The sequence below is a fragment of the Oncorhynchus masou genome, chromosome 22 (genome assembly GCF_036934945.1).
Source record: "Oncorhynchus masou masou isolate Uvic2021 chromosome 22, UVic_Omas_1.1, whole genome shotgun sequence".
Taxonomy (NCBI): domain Eukaryota; kingdom Metazoa; phylum Chordata; class Actinopteri; order Salmoniformes; family Salmonidae; genus Oncorhynchus; species Oncorhynchus masou.
Window position 1 is genome coordinate 27,201,009 of NC_088233.1, and position 22,824 is coordinate 27,223,832.

Sequence of the window (22,824 nt, forward strand, 5' to 3'; positions counted from 1 at the left end):
CTTCTACATGATCTCGAACGAGTCATGATGCTATAGTTAATGGGAAATTATGCTTTCTAAAACTCGGCCTACATTTCATTTTTGAGTGCTCTTGTTTACATTTTCATAATCGGTTTACATGTTATTGTCTCCGAAGCTGCAGCACTTTTGCACAGCGCCATACAGATAGGATCCATCATAGAATACGATTCTATTTCTAAGGACAACACCAAAGATGTTATATTTGTGACAACACTGAGGTGAGTGTTCTTGTGAGGTCGCCATATTCAGTTACGCTTGCGGTGGGGTCTATTGACCACCCACAACGTAGCAGTAGCTATCTTGCCGCTAGTTGCCGAATGAATTTGGGGGAGTGCCTGGTTTGAAGCTTGCAAACTGCCGTCGTTAGTGGGAAGGAGGCGGTTCTAGTCCCCCGCTAGCACGAGAGAAAGACCCGCCTCATCTGTAGAATGAACGCTGCCAGTCTGGGAACGTTCCTACAGTAATTATTATATCTCAGTAATTCCAACCGGCTCCTTTGCTTTGGTAAACGTGTTAGTTCTCACAGCTTGAAGACTACTTATGGATGGAAACTTGACCACACGACGGTAAATGACACTACAAATCAACGTATTTATATGAGTTGTAGCCTACTATGGCGGGGAGTGAATCGCAGTTATGGCAACGCGGAACTTTCATGCGATGTTCTATGCTGAGATAACGTTAACAAAGAACCCTCGCTCCAGCTAGCCAAAGCTAACGTTTATGAGACAGATTTAAAACGGTCAAGGGGAAAATGTAATGTTCGTCTTTGTATTGATTTGTGTTATTGTTTCGATTTCTCGATTATGTATTTTGACAAACGACGTTATTCAATTGCTCTTTTACTAGTTACGCTGGGGTAGTTAGCTAGCTGCTAACTAGCCGCCATCAAGCAGGAGAGTGTAGCTATCACTAACGTTAGCTAGATCGCTACCAAACTGCTGGCTTGCCGCCATCATCAGGCATAAGAGTGTAGCTATCAGTAACGTTAGCTAGATCGCTAGCTAAATGCGCAATCCAACATGGAACGATGATGCCTGTGAGCAAGTTAACGCTAACGTTTGTCCAGGCAAAATATATATTCTTCAGCTTTAAATATATTAACTACGTTAGTGTGAAATGTTGTTTACTGTTTTCAATGTCAACTAGTTTACATTGATTGATTGACATAACTAGCTAACGGTATATACCAGCAATGGCTAGTTAACGTCAGCTTCGTGTTCTATAATATTGTTTCTCGTAGCTAAGGCCGTTGTGCTAAGCTAAAAGCCTTGTTATCTACAGTCAGTCGCCAGTCAAGTGTCGGCTATGGCTGTGCTCAAATGTAACACGTGATTTTTTTTCTGCAAAAACTTCGAAATTAATCCAAGCAGTGACGATGAATATGACCGGTCTCATCTCTCGCCCAGTTAGCTACCATTCGTTTTCCTTTCAACCGCTCTGCAAGCGTTATATTGTCAAAATACGTTAGTTACTCCCCACGCGTAGAGTTTTTGTGTAACATTAACTATTGTAATTTACTGCTGTCACGCACGGTAGATACTTCCGAAAAATGTCTGAATAAAAATTTGTCTGCGCCAAATCCACATATTCATTAATATAGGTGACGTTTTACAGTAATCTACTTAATCTGTTTACATGAAATATTATTGCATTTCGTGAAGCAACCGGTTGATAGGGCATTCATACTGTTGTAGGTGATAAAATCAATGATCTTTCGGGATACTGTACTGCTGCGGTAATTAGACACTAATTATTCAGATTATTAGTGATTTTATTGGAAGTACTGAAGAGGTGGAAGCAAGTGCACACTTGGTAAAAAAATATACATATTCTTTCTTGACAATACAATTTTTTTTATCTGCTTATGTTTTAAGACCATTCTGGAAGTACACACCGGGCGTGAAAACAGTAAATGACGATAGTTGCTCATCGAAACTCCATACTTGCTGACAAAGGAACGTATTTTGACTCAACACAGCGCAGCTGTCTAATAAGAAAATTAATGGTAGCTAACTGGGCTAGAGAGGAGACTCATCATATTAATCATCTCCTCTTTGCCCAGATACTGATTCAGACTACACCTAGCTAGCAGATTGTAATGGGCTAATGTGTTTCTCCGTCAGCAGTTACAGGGTAGGTACTGTTTGGCCGAACACAGCAACTTTTCAACCAACCTTAACTTGGCGTTGGGAAGACAGCCAAAGTCTAGTTGCAGAGGGTTTGTTTAAGCAATAAAGCACGAGGCTCTGTGGTATATGGCCAATATACCAAGGCTAAGGGATGTTCTTAGGCACAACGCAACGCGTCCTGGTTACAGTCCTGAGCCGTGGTATGTTGGCCATATACCACAAACCCCAATGTGCATTATTGCTATTATAAACTGGTTATCAACGTAATTAGAGCAGTAAAAATACATGTTTTGTCATACCTGTTGTACCACGGCTGTCAGGGATCGAGCCACCCAGTTTATAATTGAATTTAGAAGATGCCCTGTTATTAAATCAAATAAATGAAGTTCTGTCTTTTCTATTTGAAATCTTCTTTCATTTATTGAGACAGGTGAGTGTCACTTTGGGATGGCCACCCACTTGTTCCAATCAGTGAGAGATTTAAAATAGACAAGAAGGCAGCATACACATTGTTGGATTACTTAATGGTGCGAAAAATAGAAAAGTTTAATAACAGAGCATTTTCTAAATTCAAAAGAACCCCCTGCAACTCTAGACATGGACGTTCAGAAGACCGTCTGTCTTCCAAATCGGGAATTGAGGATGTATCGACAAGTTATGGTCGGTTGTAGGCACTTTGCCGTAGCACACAGAATTTATCAGCCAGCTGGAATAAATTGGCAATATTTTTAATAGCTTGACTGCACCACAAGCTAGTGAAGCTATTGTAGTATTATGTGTATGTTCTCTGTGTCATGATATTTAGTTTTTTAGTAGTACACTTGTTTTGCTGTGTATTGTAAAGCATGAGATAACTGTCTGCACCTGACCACCATAACAGGGACACATCTTGTTTATATATAAATACTGAAAATTCACTCTGTAGTTTGTACTGCTTCTTAAAAACGATTTTAATCAGACACTCTTCTCCAACCTCTCTTTGCAGTCAGTTATGTAATTTTATCTTTTAAGTCAGGAATTCCAGATTTGCGGACCCCCCCACACACTCACAGTTAAACCAGTTTGCCTCTTTCCCCCTAAATTTCATTGCTATACTGATCCCGTCTGTCCCTGTTTCCTTCCCCCTGCAGTGACATTGGATCTCTGCTGGGAGTGTGTGGCCTGTCCGTTGCCTGCACAGAGAGGCTTGGTGCCTGGAGCTGAGTCTTGCTCTTTCCCCCTACCTTCTGGTGGCTCCTTATGCTGGATTGCAGCTGTACCCTGTGTCTTGCAGGATGGATGGTGTGGATCTAAAGGGTCTCGTGTGTTGGCAGCGCTCCCTGTTCTGTGATAGTGTTCTCTTCTTTTCTATTTACAAAAGAACACCCCCCATCCTCCACCCAGACTCTGAGCCTTGTATACCTACTAACTGTATTTAAGCAGCAGTCACACAGGTAGGAATAGGAGAGGGAGGTTTGCAAAACAAGCTCCTGTTTTAATTGGTCAGTCTGACCACATAGATTTCCATTTCTTTCCAAAGCCTTTATGGAGGAAGTTTGAGTTTTCTTTTCTCTGTTGAATCATATCCGCTCACTATCGTTGGGGGTGGTGGGATGTCGGAAAAGCCCAACAACAAGATGGTTAAGTTCCTGACTCCCCTTCCCAAGAGTGGTAACGGAAACAACGGGTCCGGCTCAGACTCGCTTGTTGGTGAACGGATGGCAGCGGAGGTGAGGCGGCGCCACCACACCATGGAGCGCGACCGTTGCGCTGCAGAACATCGAACATTCTTCCGTCGCAGCGTCATCAGCGACTCCAACGCCACAGCCCTTGACCTCCCCTTACCGAGTAAAATCCCTGTCCTTGCACCTCTGGTACCCCGCGTGCGAGATGTCGCGCCCCGGCACTCTGGTGCACTGCCCACCCCAAGACCTGCACCCCGTGTGACTGTGAGGGAGGAGTTGGCTGAGTGTGAAGGTGGATTGAAGGTGGATGTGGTGTCTGTAGAGCAGAAGGCTTCTGTACTACAGGATATCTGTGATGGGGAAGCAGTGGTGGCTCAGCAAGCAAACAGTCTAGCTGCCCAACCTCTGAGCCAAACAACAGAACCTGAACCTGAGAGTGAGGTGAAGGAGAGTGGAGAGAGTGAAGAAGGAGAGGGGAGGGAAGCAGATAAGGAAGAGAAGGAGAAAGCCCGGGTAGAGGCTGAACTGAGAGAGGCGGAGAAGAAGGTGCAAGATGACATTGAGGAAGCCGAGACGAAAGCGGTGGGAACGTCGCCGGATGGGCGTTTCCTCAAGTTTGACATTGAGATTGGACGTGGTTCCTTCAAGACGGTCTACAAGGGCCTGGACACAGAGACCACAGTGGAGGTGGCATGGTGCGAGCTGCAGGTAAGACTGGGCTACATCTCAATACTATCTATGTAGCTTAAACTTGCATCCTCATTTCCCTCCATGAAAACTGATATGAAAGCACACCACTGATAAGCCCAGTGATTACAAAATTGGCTCTTTACAGGTTACCGGTTGATCCATAATCAGACCCATACAAAACCTGTTGAGTCACTCATAACCTACAAAATCTGTGAGAAGAATATGCTAGTCTCATCTCAACCTGGTCTCAGAGCATTTTGTATTATTTTGTACGTAAATCATTCGTATGATAATGTATGTTGAGTTTGGTATGGTATGTATTAATTTGTGGATGTTCCTCCATTTCATGTGATATGTTACAATTTGCAATTTGTGCAATATGTTCCGAATTTGAAAAAAGTACAGTATGTTATGAATTCCAATTTGTGACTATTGGTTAGGTGGCTACCGCTGATGTTAGCTAGCTGGTTAATGTTAGCTTGGAGTTAAGTCTAGGGGTAGGGTTAACTAAAATGGTTAGGGGAAGGGTTGGCTAACATCCTAAGTAGTTGCAAGGTAGCTAAACGGTAGTAACTAGTTGCTCCCAGGTTGCGCAGCGGTATAAGGCACTGCATCTTAGTGCAAGAGGCATCACAACAGTCCCTGGTTCAAATCCAGGCTGTATCACATCTGTCCGTGATTGGGACAATCACAATTGGCCCAGTGTCGGCCTTCCCCGGTCAAAAACGGACGTCATTGTAAAATAAGACTTTGTTCTTAATTGACTTGCCTAGTTAAATAAAGATTAAATTAAGTTTGAAGGTTGTCCTTGATGAGATTTGAATACGTGACCTTTGGGTTGCTAAACGTTCGCCTTATATGCCCACCCATCCATGCCGACCAACCACCCTACTTATGTTTTTCCTTAAGTAACCATCTGCCTTATGTAGCCATACCAAACATTTGACTTTCCCGATTTTCATTTACTATGTCATGTCTAGTCTATGAGACCAGGCTGCTCATATTGCCAAGTCAGGCTAGAGCCAAAAGTCTGCCTTTTCTTCTGCAGTGATTACGGACCTTTATGCTGTCTTTGAGTCACATTCGCGGCATTTGGACATTGTAACTGTCACCGGTTAAACACCTAAGGGTCTGTCAATCAGTCATAGTTATCCCTTCAGTTGTGGTGTTGCAAATCCATTTGAAGCCATTGGCTCAAAGTAGGGATGCACAATATATTGATGAACATATTGGATTTGGCCGATATTAGCTAAAAATGCCAACATCGGTATAATATTAGCTAAAAATGCCAACATCTGTATCGGCCCGATGTCTAGTTTAACGCCGATGTGCAAAACCGATGTCAAAGCTGACGTGCATACCTATATAACATAGCTACGTGACGTATTGAGCTACGCGTGCAACACAGCATTCCTAACCAAGCCCACAAGGTCTCCTGTGTGGATCGAGCAGCCATCTGAAAGAGTCCAATTTTTTTTGCTGGACATCTCAAAGGCGAAATCCATTAACGGCAAGATAATGGAATTCACTGCCCTTGACAATCAACCGTTCTCTCTCGTGGATGATGCTGGCTTTTGCGACTGGTTGAGCACCTGTACACACTACAAAGTGTGCAATTGTTCAGATGTTGCTCTACCGGAGTTACACAGTAATTGTGTCAAGTGTCACTGCTATTAGCTTCACGACATACTATGGAACGACGTTTGCGTCTTTTGCGTGTCAAAGATATATGTTAAATAATACTATTTGACAATGACACGTTAAATAAGCTTTTAATTTGATACGTCAAATAACAGTTCTATTATAGAATGTTGTGTGTTCTGAATTTGCACGTGCAAGCCAACTGCCACCACTACCATCAGTAGCACTGTCAAAGCTGTACAAAAAAGTCTGCAAACACCAGCCATTTGTTCGACCGCAACGTCTGGGGTAGCTAGCTGGGGTAGCTAGCATCAATAAAACCAACCTGAAAACAATGACCAGTAGAAACTGCAGTCATTTTCATTATTCTTAACAATGATTTAGGAATCCTTGTAAATATTAGCTAGATAGCCACTTGTTGTTTGCCTATTGAAATTGAACTTCGATTAATGAAAATAAATATCAAGCCAGCTACATAACCCTGTTGCCCAAAGCTAACGTTATAAGCAGCCAGCTAGCTTCATCTGGCTTGTGAGGCTCGACCTGTCCGGGTTATTTGTTGTGAAGCTAGCCACAAGAAGGATTAGGCACAGTAGTGGAATTTGAGGTTTGCCTTCAAAATAAAAGTACCTCTTTGAAAGTGACGCAGAAGGTTACAACTGGTGGAATCATACCATATTAGAGTTCATGCAAATATTAGCGTTGTAGCTCTTATTGCGGGACTGTGACTGTGAAATCACCTCCCCTGTCAGCCTATTGTGTTTTTTCCCCACCTTTTATTTTAACAGGTAGACTAGTTGAGAACAAGTTCTTATTTTCAACTGCAACCTGGCCAAGATAAAGCGATGCAGTGCGACACAAACAACAACACAGAGTTACACATGGAATAAACAAACGTAGAGTCAATAACGCAATAGAAAAGTCTATATACAGTGTGTACAAATGGTGTAAGGAGGTAAGGCAATAAATAGGCCATAGTAGCGAAGTAATGACAATTTAACAAATTAACACTGGAGTGATCGATGTGCAGATGATGATGAGTAAGTAGAAATACTGGTGTGCAAAAAGTAAATAAAAACAATGTGGGGTTGAGGTTGGTAGATTGGATGGGCTATTTACAGATGGGCTTTGTACAGCTGCAGCGAACGGTAAGCTGCTCAGGTATCTGATGTTTAAAGTTAGTGATGGCGATATAAGTCTCCAACTTCAGCGTTTTTTTTTTTTTTTTTACTTCATTTTTTCCCCTCAATTCGTACCAGTCATTGGCAGCAGTATTGACATTCATATTGCACTGTACAGCTTTACTTAAGGGTTGGGGATCAATGAAATGGGGTATCAGTCAAATCAAATCAAATTTTATTTGTCACATACACATGGTTAGCAGATGTTAATGCGAGTGTAGCGAAATGCTTGTGCTTCTAGTTCCGACAATGCAGTAATAACCAACAAGTAATCTAACTAACAATTCCAAAACTACTGTCTTATACACACAAGTGTAAGGGGATAAAGAATATGTACATAAAGATATATGAATGAGTGATGGTACAGAGCAGCATAGGCAAGATACAGTAGATGGTATCGAGTACAGTATATACATATGAGATGAGTATGTAAACAAAGTGGCATAGTTAAAGTGGCTAGTGATACATGTATTACATAAAGATGCAGTAGATGATATAGAGTACAGTATATACGTATACATATGAGATGAATAATGTAGGGTATGTAAACATTATATTAGGTAGCATTGTTTAAAGTGGCTAGTGATATATTCTCATTTCCCATCAAAAATGTAGGTGTCCTGGAGGGCAGGTAGTTTGCCCCCGGTGATGCGTTGTGCAGACCTCACTACCCTCTGGGTAGCCTTACGGTTGTGGGCAGAGCAGTTGCCGTACCAGGCGGTGATACAGCCCGCCAGGATGCTCTCGATTGTGCATCTGTAGAAGTTTATGAGTGCTTTTGGTGACAAGCCGAATTTCTTCAGCCTCCTGAGGTTGAAGAGGCACTGCTGTGCCTTCACGATGCTGTGCCTTCACGATGCTGTCTGTGTGGGTGGACCAATTCAGTTTGTCTGTGATGTGTATGCCGAGGAACTTAAAACTTACGACCTTCTCCACTACTGTTCTATCGATGTGGATAGGGGGGTGTTCCCTCTGCTGTTTCCTGAAGTCCACAATCATCTCCTTAGTTTTGTTGACGTTGAGTGTGAGGTTATTTTCCTGACACCACACTCCGAGGGCCCTCACCTCCTCCCTGTAGGCCGTCTCGTCGTTGTTGGTAATCAAGCCTACCACTGTTGTGTCGTCCGCAAACTTGATGATTGAGTTGGAGGCGTGCGTGGCCACGCAATCGTGGGTGAACAGGGAGTACAGGAGAGGGCTCAGAACGCACCCTTGTGAACAGCATTCTCACATAGGTATTCCTCTTGTCCAGATGGGTTAGGGCAGTGTGGTTGAGATTGCATCGTCTGTGGACCTATTTGGGTGTTAAGCAAATTGGAGTGGGTCTAGGGTGTCAGGTAGAGTAGAGGTGTTATGGTCCTTGACTAGTCTCTCAAAGCACTTCATGATGACGGAAGTGAGTGCTACGGGGCGGTAGTCGTTTAGCTCAGTTACCTTAGCTTTCTTGGGAACAGGAACAATGTTGGCCCTCTTGAAGCATGTGGGAACAGCAGACTGAGATAGGGATTGATTGAATATGTCCGTAAACACACCAGCCAGCTGGTCTGCGCATGCTTTGAGGGTGCGGCTGGGGATGCCGTCTGGGCCTGCAGCCTTGCGAGGGTTTACACGTTTAAATGTTTTACTCACCTCGGCTGCAGTGAAGGAGAGTCCGCATGTTTTCGTTGCAGGCCGTGTCAGTGGCACTGTATTGTCCTCAAAGCGGGCAAAACAGTTATTTAGTCTGCCTGGGAGCAAGACATCCTGGTCCGCGACTGGGCTGGTTTTCTTTTTGTAATCTGTGATTGACTGTAGACCCTGCCACATACCTCTTGTCTGAGCCGTTGAATTGAGATTCTACTTTGTCTCTATACTGACGCTTAGCTTGTTTGATTGCCTTGCGGAGGGAATAGCTGCACTGTTTGTATTCGGTCATGTTTCCAGTCACCTTGCCCTGATTAAAAGCAGTGGTTCGCTTTCAGTTTCACGCGAATGCTGCCATCAATCCACGGTTTCTGGTTTGGGAATGTTTTAATTGTTGCTATGGGAACGACATCTTCAACGCACGTTCTAATGAACTCGCACACCGAATCAGCGTATTCGTCAATGTTGTTGCCTGACGCAATACGAAACATGTCCCAGTCCATGTGATGGAAGCAGTCTTGGAGTGTGGAATCAGCTTGGTCGGACCAGCGTTGGACAGACCTCAGCGTGGGAGCTTCTTGTTTTAGTGTCTGTCTCTAGGCAGGGATCAACAAAATGGAGTCGTGGTCAGCTTTTCCGAAAGGAGGGCGGGGCAGGGCCTTATATGCGTCGCGGAAGTTAGAATAACAATGATCCAAGGTTTTGCCAGCCCTGGTTGCGCAATCGATATGCTGATACAATTTAGGGAGTCTTGTTTTCAGATTAGCCTTGTTAAAATCCCCAGCTACAATGAATGCAGCCTCAGGATGTATGGATTCCAGTTTGCAAAGAGTCAAATAAAGTTTGTTCAGAGCCATCGATGTGTCTTCTTGGGGGGGAATATATATGGCTGTGATTATAATCGAAGAGAATTCCCTTGGTAGATAATGCGGTCGACATTTGATTGTGAGGAATTCTAAATCAGGTGAACAGAAGGATTTGAGTTCCTGTATGTTTCTGTGATCACACCACGTCTCGTTAGCCATAAGGCATACCCCCCGCCCCTCTTCTTACCAGAAAGCTGTTTGTTTCTGTCGGCGCGATGTGTGGAGAAACCCGCTGGCTGCACCGACTCCGATAGCGTCTCTCCAGTGAGCCATGTTTCCGTGAAGCAAAGAACGTTACAGTCTCTGATGTCCCTCTGGAATGCTACCCTTGCTCGGATTTCATCAACCTTGTTGTCAAGAGACTGGACATTGGCGAGAAGAATGCTAGGGAGTGGTGCACGATGTACCCAAGCTATTTTTCCCCAACATCATCCACAGAGTTATCAGACTCCAAAACATCCACGCAGTAATGTTTTTCCTCCAGAATAGTGTTCAATACATACAAGTTGGCAATAAATATGGTTACATTTACAGTTGTTTCATGGTCCCGCAATAAGAGCTAAGACGCTAATGTTCTCTGGGTGTCACTGAGTAGACTGATACCTATGGATTGTGGATCAATGACATGGGGTAAGGCTGTACAGTGAAATAACTATGCCCCCAATGCAATTATAAAGTATATAACATCCAGTGTAATTTCAACAGATTTGTCAAATGAACAAATTGTCTTTTGATTTTATATAACATTCCAACCTCGTTTAGCATGATCTATTCAATTATGGCATAATTCTACTATTTGTATTCATTTGCATCACTGTCAATGACATGGACAGAATTATGGCCCCTGCTTAAGCCAGTACACGTCCAGGCCTGTCTGAAGTTTGCTAGAGAGCATTTGGATGATCCAGAAAAAGATTGGGAGAATGTCATATGGTCAGATGAAACCAAAATATAACTTTTTGGCAAAAACTCAACTCGTGTTTGGAGGACAAAGAATGCTTAGTTGCATCCAAAGAACACCATACATACTGTGAAGCATGGGGGTGGAAACATCATGCTTTGGGGCTGTTTTTCTGCAAAGGGACCGGGACAACTGATCCGTGTAAAGGAAAGAATGAATGGGGCCATGTATCATGAGATTTTGAGTGAAAACCTCCTTCCATCAACAAGGGCATTGAAGATGAAGCGTGGCTGGGTCTTTCAGCATGACAATGATCCCAAACACACCGCCCGGGCAACGAAGGAGTGGCTTCGTAAGAAGTATTTCAAGGTCCTGGAGTGGCCGACCCAGTCTCCAGATCTCAACCCCATAGAAAATCTTTGGAGGGAGTTGAAAGCCTGTGTTGCCCAGCAACAGCCCCAAAACATCACTGCTCTAGAGGAGATCTGCATGGAGGAATGGGCCAAAATACCAGCAACAGTGTGTGAAAACCTTGTGAAGACTTACAGAAAACTTTGGACCTCTGTCATTGCCAACAAAGGGTATATAACAAAGTATTGAGAGTTATTGAGAGTTGAAAGTTATTGACCAAATACTTATTTTCCACCATAATTTGCAAATAAATTCATAAAAAAATCCTACAATGTGATTTTATGGATTTTTTTTTTCCTTCTCATTTTGTCTGTCATAGTTGAAGTGTACTGATGATGAAAATTACAGGCCTCTCACCTTTTTAAGTGGGAGAACTTGCACAATTGGTGGCTGACTAAATACTTTTTTGCCCCACTGTAGCTAGCTAGCTAACTATATAGCTACTGAAACAGATTGTTTTGCTATGTTTTTGTGGAAGAGCATTGTTTGCATCCATGAACTCGTTAGGTTTTTTTTATGACCAGCACTATAGGTGCGCGAGACAACTTTACCAGCATCATAGCATACAGTTGAAGTCGGAAGTTCACATGCACCTTAGCCAAATACATTTAAACTCAGTTTTTCACAATTCCTGACATTTAATCCTCGTTATAATTCCCTGTCTTTGGTCAGTTAGGATCACCACTTTATTTTAAGAATGTGTAATGTCAGAATAATAGTTGTGATTTATTTCAGCTTTTATTTCTTTCATCACATTCCCAGTGGGTCAGACGTTTACATACACTAATTAGAATTTGCTAGCATTGTATATGAATTGTTTAACTTGGGTCAAATGTTTCGTGTTGCCTTCCACAAGCTTCCCACAATAAGTTGGGTGAATTTTGGCCCATTCCTCCTGACAGAGCTGGTGTAACTGAGTCAGGTTTGTAGGCCTCCTTGCTCGCACACGCTTTATAAGTTCTGCCTACTCATTTTCTATAGGATTGAAGTCAGGGCTTTGTGGTGGCCACTCCAATACCTTGCCTTTGTTGTCCTTACGCCATTTTGCCACAACTTTGGAAGTATGCTTGGGGTCATTGTCCATTTGGAAGACCCATTAACTTCCTGACTGATGTCTTGAAATGTTGTTTCAATATATCCACATCATTTTCCTGCCTCATGACGCCATCTATTTGTGAAGTGCACCAGTCTCTCCTGCAGCAAAGCACCCCCAAAACATGATGCTGCCACCCCGTGCTTCACGGTTGGGATGGTTTTCTTCAGCTTGCAAGCCTCCCCCTTTTTCCTCCAAACATAACGATGGTCATTATGGCCTAACAGTTCTATTTTTGTTTCATCAGACCAGAGGACATTTCTCCAAAAAGTACGATCTTTGTCCCCATGTGCAGTTGCAGACCATAGTCTGGCTTTTTTATGGCGGTTTTGGAGCAGTGGCTTCTTCCTTGCTGAGCGGCCTTTCAGGTTTTGTCAGTATCGGGCTTGTTTTACTGTGGGTATGGATACATTTGTACCTGTTTCCTCCAGCATCTTCACAAGGTCCTTTGCTGTTGTTCAGGGATTGATTTGCACTTTTCGCACCAAACTACGTTCATCTCTAGGAGACCGAACACGTCTCCTTCCTGATCGATATGATGGCTGCGTGGTCCCATTGTGTTTATACTTGCGTGCTATTGTTTGTACAGATGAACGTGGTACCTTCAGGCGTTTGGAAATTTCTCCCAAGGATAAGCCAGACTTGGGGATGTCTACAATTTGTTTTCTGAGGTCTTGGCTGATTTCTTTTGATTTTTCAATGATGTCACCTCCAATTGACTCAAATGATGTCAATTAGCCTATCAGAAGCTTCTAAAGCCACAACATCATTTTCTGGAATTTTCCAATCTGTTTTTAGGCACAGTCAACTTAGTGTATGTAAACTTCTGACCCACTGGAATTGTGATACAGTGAAATAATCTGTCTGTAAACAACTGTTGGAAAAATAACTTGTCATGCACAAAGTAGATGTCCTATCCGACTTGCCAAAACAATAGTTTAAATGAATAAGAAATGTGTGGTGTGGTTGAAAACGAGTTTTAATGACTCCAACCTAAGTGTATGCAAACTCCATCTTCAACTGTACGTATCAATGAATCGTTGTGACATATGAAATACGAGTGATACGATCTAATAACTACGTAAAAAATTAATGAATGTGTTAAATTATTTTGTGATGTGGAGTCCTGATTGGTCAACAAGCTTAGTTTACGTGTATCTTTTTTGATATGCAACGACCCAAACGGTGTTCCATAGAAATCGTGGTTGAGAATGAAACAACTGAACAACGAAACAGCAAGTAAGTGAAAGAAATAGGTTTTGATTATTTTACTGGTAATGGGGACATGCATAAATGCCAGCAATTTTTGGGGGGTTTCTGTGTGTGTGTGTAACCTTTTATTTAACTAGGCTAGTCATTTAACAACATATTCTTTTTTTTTATCTTGATGGTCTACCCCGGCCAAACCCAGATGACGCTGGGCCAGTTGTGTGCTGCCCTATGGGACTTCCAATCACTCCAGATGTGATACAGGCTGGATTTGAACCAGGGACAGTAGTGACGCCTCTTGCACTGAGATGCAGTGCCTTAGACCGCTGCGTCTATGTGTGTGTGTGTCAACTATTTAACTGTACTAGAATGCCTCTTAGAGATCGGGCTACTTTTTTCAACATTCTGTTAAAAATCGTGCAACATTTCAACGTCCTGCTACTCATGCCAGGAATATAGTATATGCATATGATTAGTATGTGTGCATAGAAAACACTCTGAAGTTTCTAGAACTGGTTCAATGGTGTCTGTGACTATAACAGAACGAGTTCCGTGGTCAAAATCGCCAGAAAACCTGGTCACTAAATCGACGGAGAAAAAATCAATCCGCCAGTCTATGTATTGTCTATTGGAAGGAAAAATACTTAAGGCTGAGAATACAGTTCCTATAGCTTCCACACGATGTCGCCAGTGTTGTGATTTCGATTCAACTAAATCCTTGGTCATCTGAGTAATAGCCACATCCGGTTGTCAGGTCCACAGCTGTAAACAATGGAACTGGAAAAGTTGGCTACGTTTCCCAAACTTGTGCCTATTGAATACAGATCGCTCCGTGATCAATTTCATTGTTTATTAACGTTTAGTAATACCTAAAGTTGGATTACAGAAGTAGTTTGAAGTGTTTTGTCAAAGTTTATAGGCAACTTTTTTAATTTTAAAAAATAACGTCGCGTTTAAAAAATGTGTTTTTCCTGGATCTGACGGTCTTCATAAATGGACATTTTGGGTACACAAGGACCGATTTTAATCGGGGGAAAAAAAGACCCAATTGTGATGTTTATGGGACATATAGGTGTGCCAACAAAGAATCTCGTCAAAGGTAATGAATTTTTTATATTTTATTTCTGCGTTTTGTGTAGCGCTGGCTACGCTAATTCCTTTGTTTACGTCCCCTTCTGGTATTTCGGGGGGTGTTGCCTGCTATCAGATAATAACTTCTCATGCTTTCGCCGAAAAGCATTTTACAAATCTGACTCGTTGGCTAGATTCACAACGAGTGTAGCTTGAATTGAGTACCCTGCATGTGAATTTTAATGAACGTTTGAGTTTTAACGAGTGCTATTAGCATTTGGCGTAGTGCATTTGCATTTATTGTTGGCAGGGGGTGCAGTTGCGTCCCGGGTGGGCCAGAGAGGTTAAGGCAGCTAAAATTTTACATATTTGTATCGCTTTTAATGCGAGCTGTAGACTCCATATAAATTACATCCATCAAAGTAAGGATCTGTTGATGGATAGAGTGGTCCATTGTAATCGTATAACTCATTCTTAAAAGGGAAATGGACAGTCCAATAACAATGTTTCCCTTATAAAAGAAAATCAGCAGCCTTTGCAAAATTAGCATGGGGTGTGGGCGTGGCCAATTGCATGCATGGTCTGACCAAAGATTTGAATGTCCTCATCTTGGTTACGGAGACACAATTTTGCGGGTTTAAAGCAGATTTCATGAAATTCTACACATTTTGCCATCATGCCATGTTCTTATGCTATCTGTAACTCAAACATTCTAACAAAATCAATGGGTCCCCCATACATGACACTTTTCTTAGGCTGTCTAGTTTTCATTGGTGATTGTTAGTTCTCAAAGACTCTTATTTAAAATATATAGCTCCTTTTATCTTTTCTTCATTCTTTACATCCAGATTAAGTTTACACTGACAATGTTTTACCATCTCAAATTATAAAAAATAAAAAAATGTATTCTAAAACATTTTTGCATCATATTTCTTGGAGTAGCGGCAACGATTTTGCAGCTGCGGCCTTCCACTGTTAAATGACAGGGGAAACAGAATAATTCTCCTGACATTTGCTGCTTACGCTATTGCAATCTCACTTTGTATTTATGATGGGCCTTATCTCCTTAGTCATGAGTTGCTGGCATTTCCTCTTTGAGATCTATCCCGTTGCCAATAGAATATAATGTTACAGAGCTGAAAATATATTTTCTTTCAGGATGGACCTACCCCTTCCTGAATTTTTTTTTTGTGTGTGTTTGTGTAACCTTTTATTTAACTAGGCTAGTCATTTAACAACATTATTTTTTTTAACTTGATGGCCTACCCCGGCCAAACCCGGATGACGCGGAGCCAGTTGTGCGCCGCCCTATGGGACTTCCAATCATTAGTGCAAAAGCAGCAAAGCTTTTTGAATTGGAATATGACAATCTTTGTTCTTGTTGATTTGTTTCTAAATCGTTTCATGTCTACTGGACCCAGTCCTGTTCCTTAGGTCCACGCGACCACACAACACCGGTGACTGGTTTGTCTTTGCATTCCAGTAGACTTTGTTCTCGTGGCCCACAGCCAGAGTGATTTCCTCGCTGATTCAGTCTCCTGAGTCACAGCCACGGATGTTTCCCCTTTAAGAGGCTGGGCTGCCATTAGCATTCATATATTGATTTCTTTTAAAAGTGTTATTTATTTATTAGGTGTTGACCTGGCTTCGGGCCTTAGTTAAATAGAACACCTGAATACAGTCAATAACACTTTTATTTCCCCCTAGATTTTGTTTTTTGACTCTGCATCTTCTTAGCAAAGGGTGATTCTGGCCAAGCCAAAGGCCCAGCGATGGCACAGGCTCAGATGGGCTGTCTGCTTTTCCAGGGAAAAGGACAAGACGCACAGCAGAGGTTAACCCCATTCAGTACATGTATATTTATGTTGACTCGCTTTCAGCCTGTCAGAACCAGCACAGACCCCACACATCACACACTGACAACACAGCCTGTGGAGATACTGCTGACACAGACCAGGCCCCTCCCCTGTCGCTCAGTGCAGAGAGACAATCATGCACATGCTCAGTGTGCTCCTGAACTCAATGCTTGTTTGAATGTAAAATGGGTCAGATTCTTGAGAGGCTTTTCTTATCTTCTGTGTGAAGTACAACCGGTTTCTACCCATCCAGTCCCCCTTCAGCCCTCTATGCACCCACCCTCTCACCCATTCCTCCTTCTCTCCTCAGCCCCCTCCATTCTTCAGAGATGATGTTGACAGTGGCATGTGACTGACTTAGGGAGGCATATCTCCACTATCTCCCCAGGATTCAGACCTAAAGCATATAACCAAATCAAACTGCTCGTAAATGTTTTTGTTGCTTTGACTTTCAATATATTCTTGCCATTTCGCTTTCATTTATGCTCCCTCTAACTTTCCATCTCAAACCTTTATTGTCGTTATTTTTTTATTTAACTAGGCAAGTCGGTTAATAAGAACACATTCTTATTTACCATAACGGTCTACCAAAAGCTCTGTAGAGAATGGATAAATGTTTGGTTTGGTGAAGAGCACGTTGTCATCTCATATGAACATTCCCCACGAGTTTACTCATATTAATGCAACTATCACTCAGTCATTGTTGCGCATATCAGTGTTGAATGTGCATTGTTTATCTGTATAACAGGGGTCGCTGTAATGCAGAATTCTGAATTTTCACGCATAAAAAGAAAATAACACAGAAAGCTCTTGCTGCGTTTTGTAAACTCAGATCTAAAATGCTTCTTATTGTAATTTCTGCTCGGCTTCTGACTAATTTTGTACTTCCACTCGGATGAGAGATCTTTGCTCTTGTCTGTAGACCAATTCAATTCCCACATTCACGAACAGGCATTCGATCAGCGATAGGGTTGCACATTTTGGGGAATATTCAGAGGTGGGAACTTACCGTGGGAATTGATGGGAATATATGCAAATTTAATATACCATTTTAAATGTAGATGTTTTTTTTGCATTGGATATTTTTACCATATCATATGGAGACATAAACATTTGACCTAATCATAGGTAGACATTATTGCAAATGATTAAATCCTTCAAATATAAAAAAAACACAATTTAGTTACGAATTGAACTTTTAATTAAAGGAGTAGACTCTTCACATGGGCTGATTTCACTGAACAACTAAAGGGAATATTGAATGATCCCCAATGATCTATCGCATTTCCCAAAAACGTTTTCAACATGCATCTGTAAAATGATAGTCTAGAAACTAAAGCTTTGGTTATCTTCCTCTCAGGCTTCCATGTCTTCTCCCTGGACCTCCTCAATGTCCACCTCTTGAACATCAGAGTCTGAGGCCTTATCTTCACTGTCACTTTTCAACCTAGTTGATGTCTCGTTGTCAGGCTCAAAAAGCCTCATTTGCCCAGATGGCCACCCATTTTTCAACCCTTGTATTGGTCAGCCTGTTGCGTGCTTTTTTTTGTGCGTAAGTTCCCCAACAAGGACCAGTTGCGCTCTGAGGTGGCTGATGTTGGTGGGATTTGGAGGATGATGGAGGCAATAGGGGAAAGAGCCTCAGATCCACAAAGTCCCTTGAACCCGGTGGCTGATGAGATATGTTGACACGACTGCCATATTGCATCTCCATCCCAAAGCTCTTGCTTGGAAGTGTATTTTGCCAGACTGCCAAGAACCTTGTCCTCATCCAGGCCAAGATAGCGAGACATGGCAGTGATGACACCACCTTGTTGATCTCTGCACCAGACAGGATGCTCTTGCCAGCATGCTTGGGGTCCAACATGTACGCTGCGGCGTGTATGGGCTTCAAGCAGAAGTCTTCATGCTTTTTGATGTATTTCAGAACTGCAGTTTCCTCCGCTTGGAGCAACGGTGAAGTGGGCAGGGCAGTACGGATTTCTTCTCTTACATCTGCAAGAAGAGTCTGAACATCAGACAGGATGACATTGTCTCCCACAATCCGTGCAATGACTACTGCTATAGGTTTTGGGCTGCTTACCACAAAATACATCATCCAGGAGGATCCTCTTGATGGGGCTGTCCATATCGGCAGACTGTGATTTGGCCATTTCTTGGAGATACTCCTTCCCCTCCAGGAGACTGTCAAACATGACAACACCACCCCAACAGGTGTTGCTGGGCAGCTTAAATGTGGTGCTCTTATTCTTCTCTCACTTTGCTTGGTGAGGTAGATTGCTGCTATAACTTGATGACCCTTCACATACCTAACCATTTCCTTGGCTCTCTTGTAAGAGTGTATCCATTGTTTTCAGTGCCATGATGTCATTGAGGAGCAGATTCAATTCATGAGCAGCACAGCCAATGGGTGTGATGTGAGGGTAGGACTCCTCCACTTTAGACCAAGCAGTCTTCATGTTCGCAGCATTGTCTGTCATCAGTGTAAACACATTCTGTGGTCCAAGGTCATTGATAACTGCCTTCAGCTCATCTGCAATGTAGAGACCGTTGTCTGTTGTCCCTTGTGCTTTTGTAGAATACTGGTTGAGGGGTAGATATGATTAAGTTAATTGTTCCTTGCCCACAAACATTTGACCACACATCAGAGATGATTGCAATACAGTCTGCTTTCTCTATGATTTGCTTGACTTTCACTTGAACTTTGTTGAACTCTGCATCCAGCAAATGATTAGATAAAGCATGTCTGGCTGGAGGGGTGTATGCTGGGCGAAGAACATTCAGAAATGTCTTCCAATACACATTGCCTGTGAGCATCAGAGGTGAACCGGTTGCATTCACCGCTCGAGCAAGACATTCATTAGCATTTCTCTGACTACGTTCCTCCATTGAGTCCAAAAAACTTCTGATTCCACGAGGACCATGAGCTGTTGCTATCGATAAGGTGTCTGATTCATCATTTTCACCTCAAATTGAAGTAGAGGGACTTTAGTCAGAGGTCGCTTGTTGTGAGCATTGGAGGGAACTTTATGCACTTGGCCAGATGATTCTGCATCTTTGTTGCATTCTTCACATATGATTTGGCACAGTATTTGCAAATGTACACAGCTTTTCCTTCATTAGCTGCAGTGAAATGTCTCCACATATCAGATGGTGCCCGTGACATTTTCCTGTAAAGATTAGGGGGAAATTAGTTTAAAAAAAAACAACAAATACAATTCCATGTACAGATAAATACTTAAGCAGTTAGATTAAACTCCTTTTGTAAGATAAATGTTTTAAAATTAAACATGTATGGAAACAGGTGAATTAACACCTCAGTTAGCAGGCTCAAGCAAGCTAAAACACACATGGGAGCAAAAACTAACTAGCAGAAATTGTTAAAAAGTTCACTTTGCTGTAGGCTACTATTTACTAGTTAACAAAACAATGTGTTTTATATAAAATATATTCACCCCACCCAGTATTGTAATCAAAACTTACCAGAAAGCATGTAGTCCTTGGCTCAGACAGTGTAGTAGAATGGGCTCATTAGTGTGCAAGATCTTGAGAATCAGCTGTACATGTGATGGAAGAATACACAGTGCATGCAGAGAGTTGAAATTTCATTGAATTTGGTTGAACTATCACCAATTATCACACAAGACCTAGAATTGCCTTGTGTATCCCACAAAAAAGGTTCACTGTTTATAAGAACTTTTTTTGTTGAATTTAAGCAGAATTCCAGTGCTTTACATTCGGACCCTTTGCAATCCTAATCGACAGACAGTGCTCTGATTGCAGAGAGGAAGAGGCAATAGTTACTTTTAGATGGTCGTTTTGGTAGATTCATGTCACGCCTATGGACTGAGAGAGATCATGAGCAGATGGGCTTCCACATTTTCAGCATGTTTTTTCCAAAAATATATATTTAGAGTTAGATAGGACACAAGTTCAAAACTCCAAACCTACAACCTGATTTTGGACAAAATTACCTGAAAGGATTCTTACCACCAAAGATTCTTATACAGCAAATGCTCTGACAAACCAAGGACTAGCAAAAGAAGCACAAGAAACCTGAAAACAACATCCAACCTGGAACTGAGTGAGTAATGTTTAGTCTGCAGCTACTTTTTAAAGCCAAGAAGAAAAATACATTTTAATGTTATATTTTACTTTATACGGACTTAATGTTAAGTTAAGGACAGATCAGATCAATTAGCACTAAGGTGTGAAGTGAGGGGTGTCACTTCACACCTTGAGCCCAACAATGTCAGGAGAGTTTCACAGCCTCCCCCACACAAATGCAAAGGCCTTTAAAGCCCCCTCCATCTGTGCAGAGGTTATTACAAAACAGTACCCCTAGATTCATCTATATTTTGAACTGATATGCAGCCAGGACACTTCAATTGTAAATTACCTCAATAAGAAACAATATTGTTGCTTTGATCACATCAGATGATATCCTCACAATCTCCAAAATACAACAGGCACAGGACAACTTTATTTGGATGTCGTAAAGGACCATTTGCCAAAACTGAAGAGAGAGCTAGCTAACGATCTCCTTTTCCACCAGGAATAAAAATCGGTAGACATAGGTTTGCTAAGTTAGCTAGCTCGCTGGGATTTTCTACAAGGAATCTGCCTCCTGAAAAAAGCTTCTCCCAAGTGGGTGTGACACCTACTCCTGTTGCCTGCTGCACTTCTGCTTGGATTCTATCTGGAGATCTGTATACCATCTGCCCTGGCCTGTCTCCCCCTGTCTGGTACAGGCACCCCCACCACACTCCCATCTCTCTCCCGAGTGTTTGCTTGCCTCCAGCACACAAGCACTGTTGGGGTGAGTGACTCTGAACTTAAAATAGCTAGCCCCAAGTCAGATTTTTTTTCTTTTACTTTATTTGCCTCATGACTCCTGCATAGCTAGCAGAAGTACTATGAACTTGCTTGTTTAACCAACCGTGGGACAGACTGTTTGCTCGCACACTTGGGACTCTGACTCTCTTTTGGTTACACGGACTCTTGACCTCACATCCTAACTTTGGCAATCCGGATAACCGGAGTGCACTTATTTCTCATTTGCCTGAACTAGAGCCAGTCAGCCTGAGTATGCGTCGCCAAATGCAATTTTTTAGATGGAGTAACTCTGCAATATCATGGTCGAACCAGCAGCTGAACCTGTTTTTAAATTCTCATTTTTGGAAAAATAACGTTCCCAAAGTAAACGGAATATTTTGTCAGGACAAGATGCTAGAATATGCACATAATTGACAGCTTAGGATAGAAAACACTCTAAAGTTTCCAAAACTGTAAAAATATTGTTTGAGTATAACAGAACTGATATTGCAGGTGAAAGCCTGAGAAAAATCCACTCCGGAAGTGACTCATGTTTTGAATGCTCTGCGTTCCGATTGCGTCCCTATTGAGCAGTGAATGGGCGATCAACCAGATTACTTTTTCTACGTATTCCCCAAGGTGTCTACAGCATTGTGACGTAGTTTTACGCCTTTATGTTGAAGAATACCCGTAAGTGGCTACATTGCGCAAGTGGTCACCTGATGTCTCTGTGATTCTTGCATAAAATACAGAGGTAGCATTTTTCCTCTCGCTCCTACTGAAAAACCAATTGTCCCGGTGGATATATTATCGAATAGATATTTGAAAAACACCTTGAGGATGGATTATAAACGTCTGCCATGTTTCTGTCGATATTATGGAGTTAATTTTGAATATTTTTCTGTGTTGTCGTGACCGCGATTTCCGGTCGATTTCTCAGCCAAACGTGAAGAACAAACGGAGCTATTTCGCCTACAAAAATAATATTTTTGGGAAAAAAGGAACATTTGCTATCTAACTGGGAGCCTAGTGAGTGAAAACATCCAAAGCTCATCAAAGGTAAACGATTTAATTTGATTGCTTTTCTGATTTTTGTGACCAAGTTACCTGCTGCTAGCTGGACATAATGCTATGCTAGGCTATCGATAAACTTACACATGCTTGTCTTGCTTTGGCTGTAAAGCATATTTTGAAAATCTGAGATGACCGGGTGATTAACAAAAGGCTAAGCTGTGTTTCAATATATTTCACTTGTGATTTTAATGAATAGTAATATTTGTCCGTTGTGTTATGCTAATTAGTGTCAGATGATGACAACGATCCCGTTCACGGGATGGGAGTTACAACAAGTTAACAATACCACTGAAAATATCAAAAAAGGTCCAACCACCCCTTCGACAGAGGAGTATCAAGCTGATTCTATACCAATCTACAGAGGCCAGGTCATGAAGGAAGGCTTGCTCATTAAAGTTTTTTTTTAGCAAGTGTATGACAAATCAGGACATGTCGTTTCTCTGAGCAGCCATTATGAACACGGGCTGTTAAACAGTGATCACTATGGTCATAACAGAAAACACCAGACTAACACCTATCTGGATTATTTGGGAGGATACCGTCGAAGAGTATCCTTTTCTGGGTGTTTGGAGTCAT

At 42.1% G+C, this 22,824-nt stretch overlaps 1 protein-coding gene across 1 annotated transcript in view; it reads left to right on the plus strand.

Moving 5' to 3' along the window:
- Positions 1-345: 345 nt before the first annotated feature.
- The window catches only part of LOC135509260 (serine/threonine-protein kinase WNK1-like), a 74,116-nt gene continuing 51,637 nt past the window's right edge, over positions 346-22,824 (plus strand). Inside the window, 2 exon segments of the mRNA XM_064929764.1 lie at positions 346-587; positions 3,284-4,525. Of these exon segments, the coding sequence (XP_064785836.1) occupies positions 3,746-4,525 (780 nt within the window). The 5' untranslated portion in view covers positions 346-587; positions 3,284-3,745.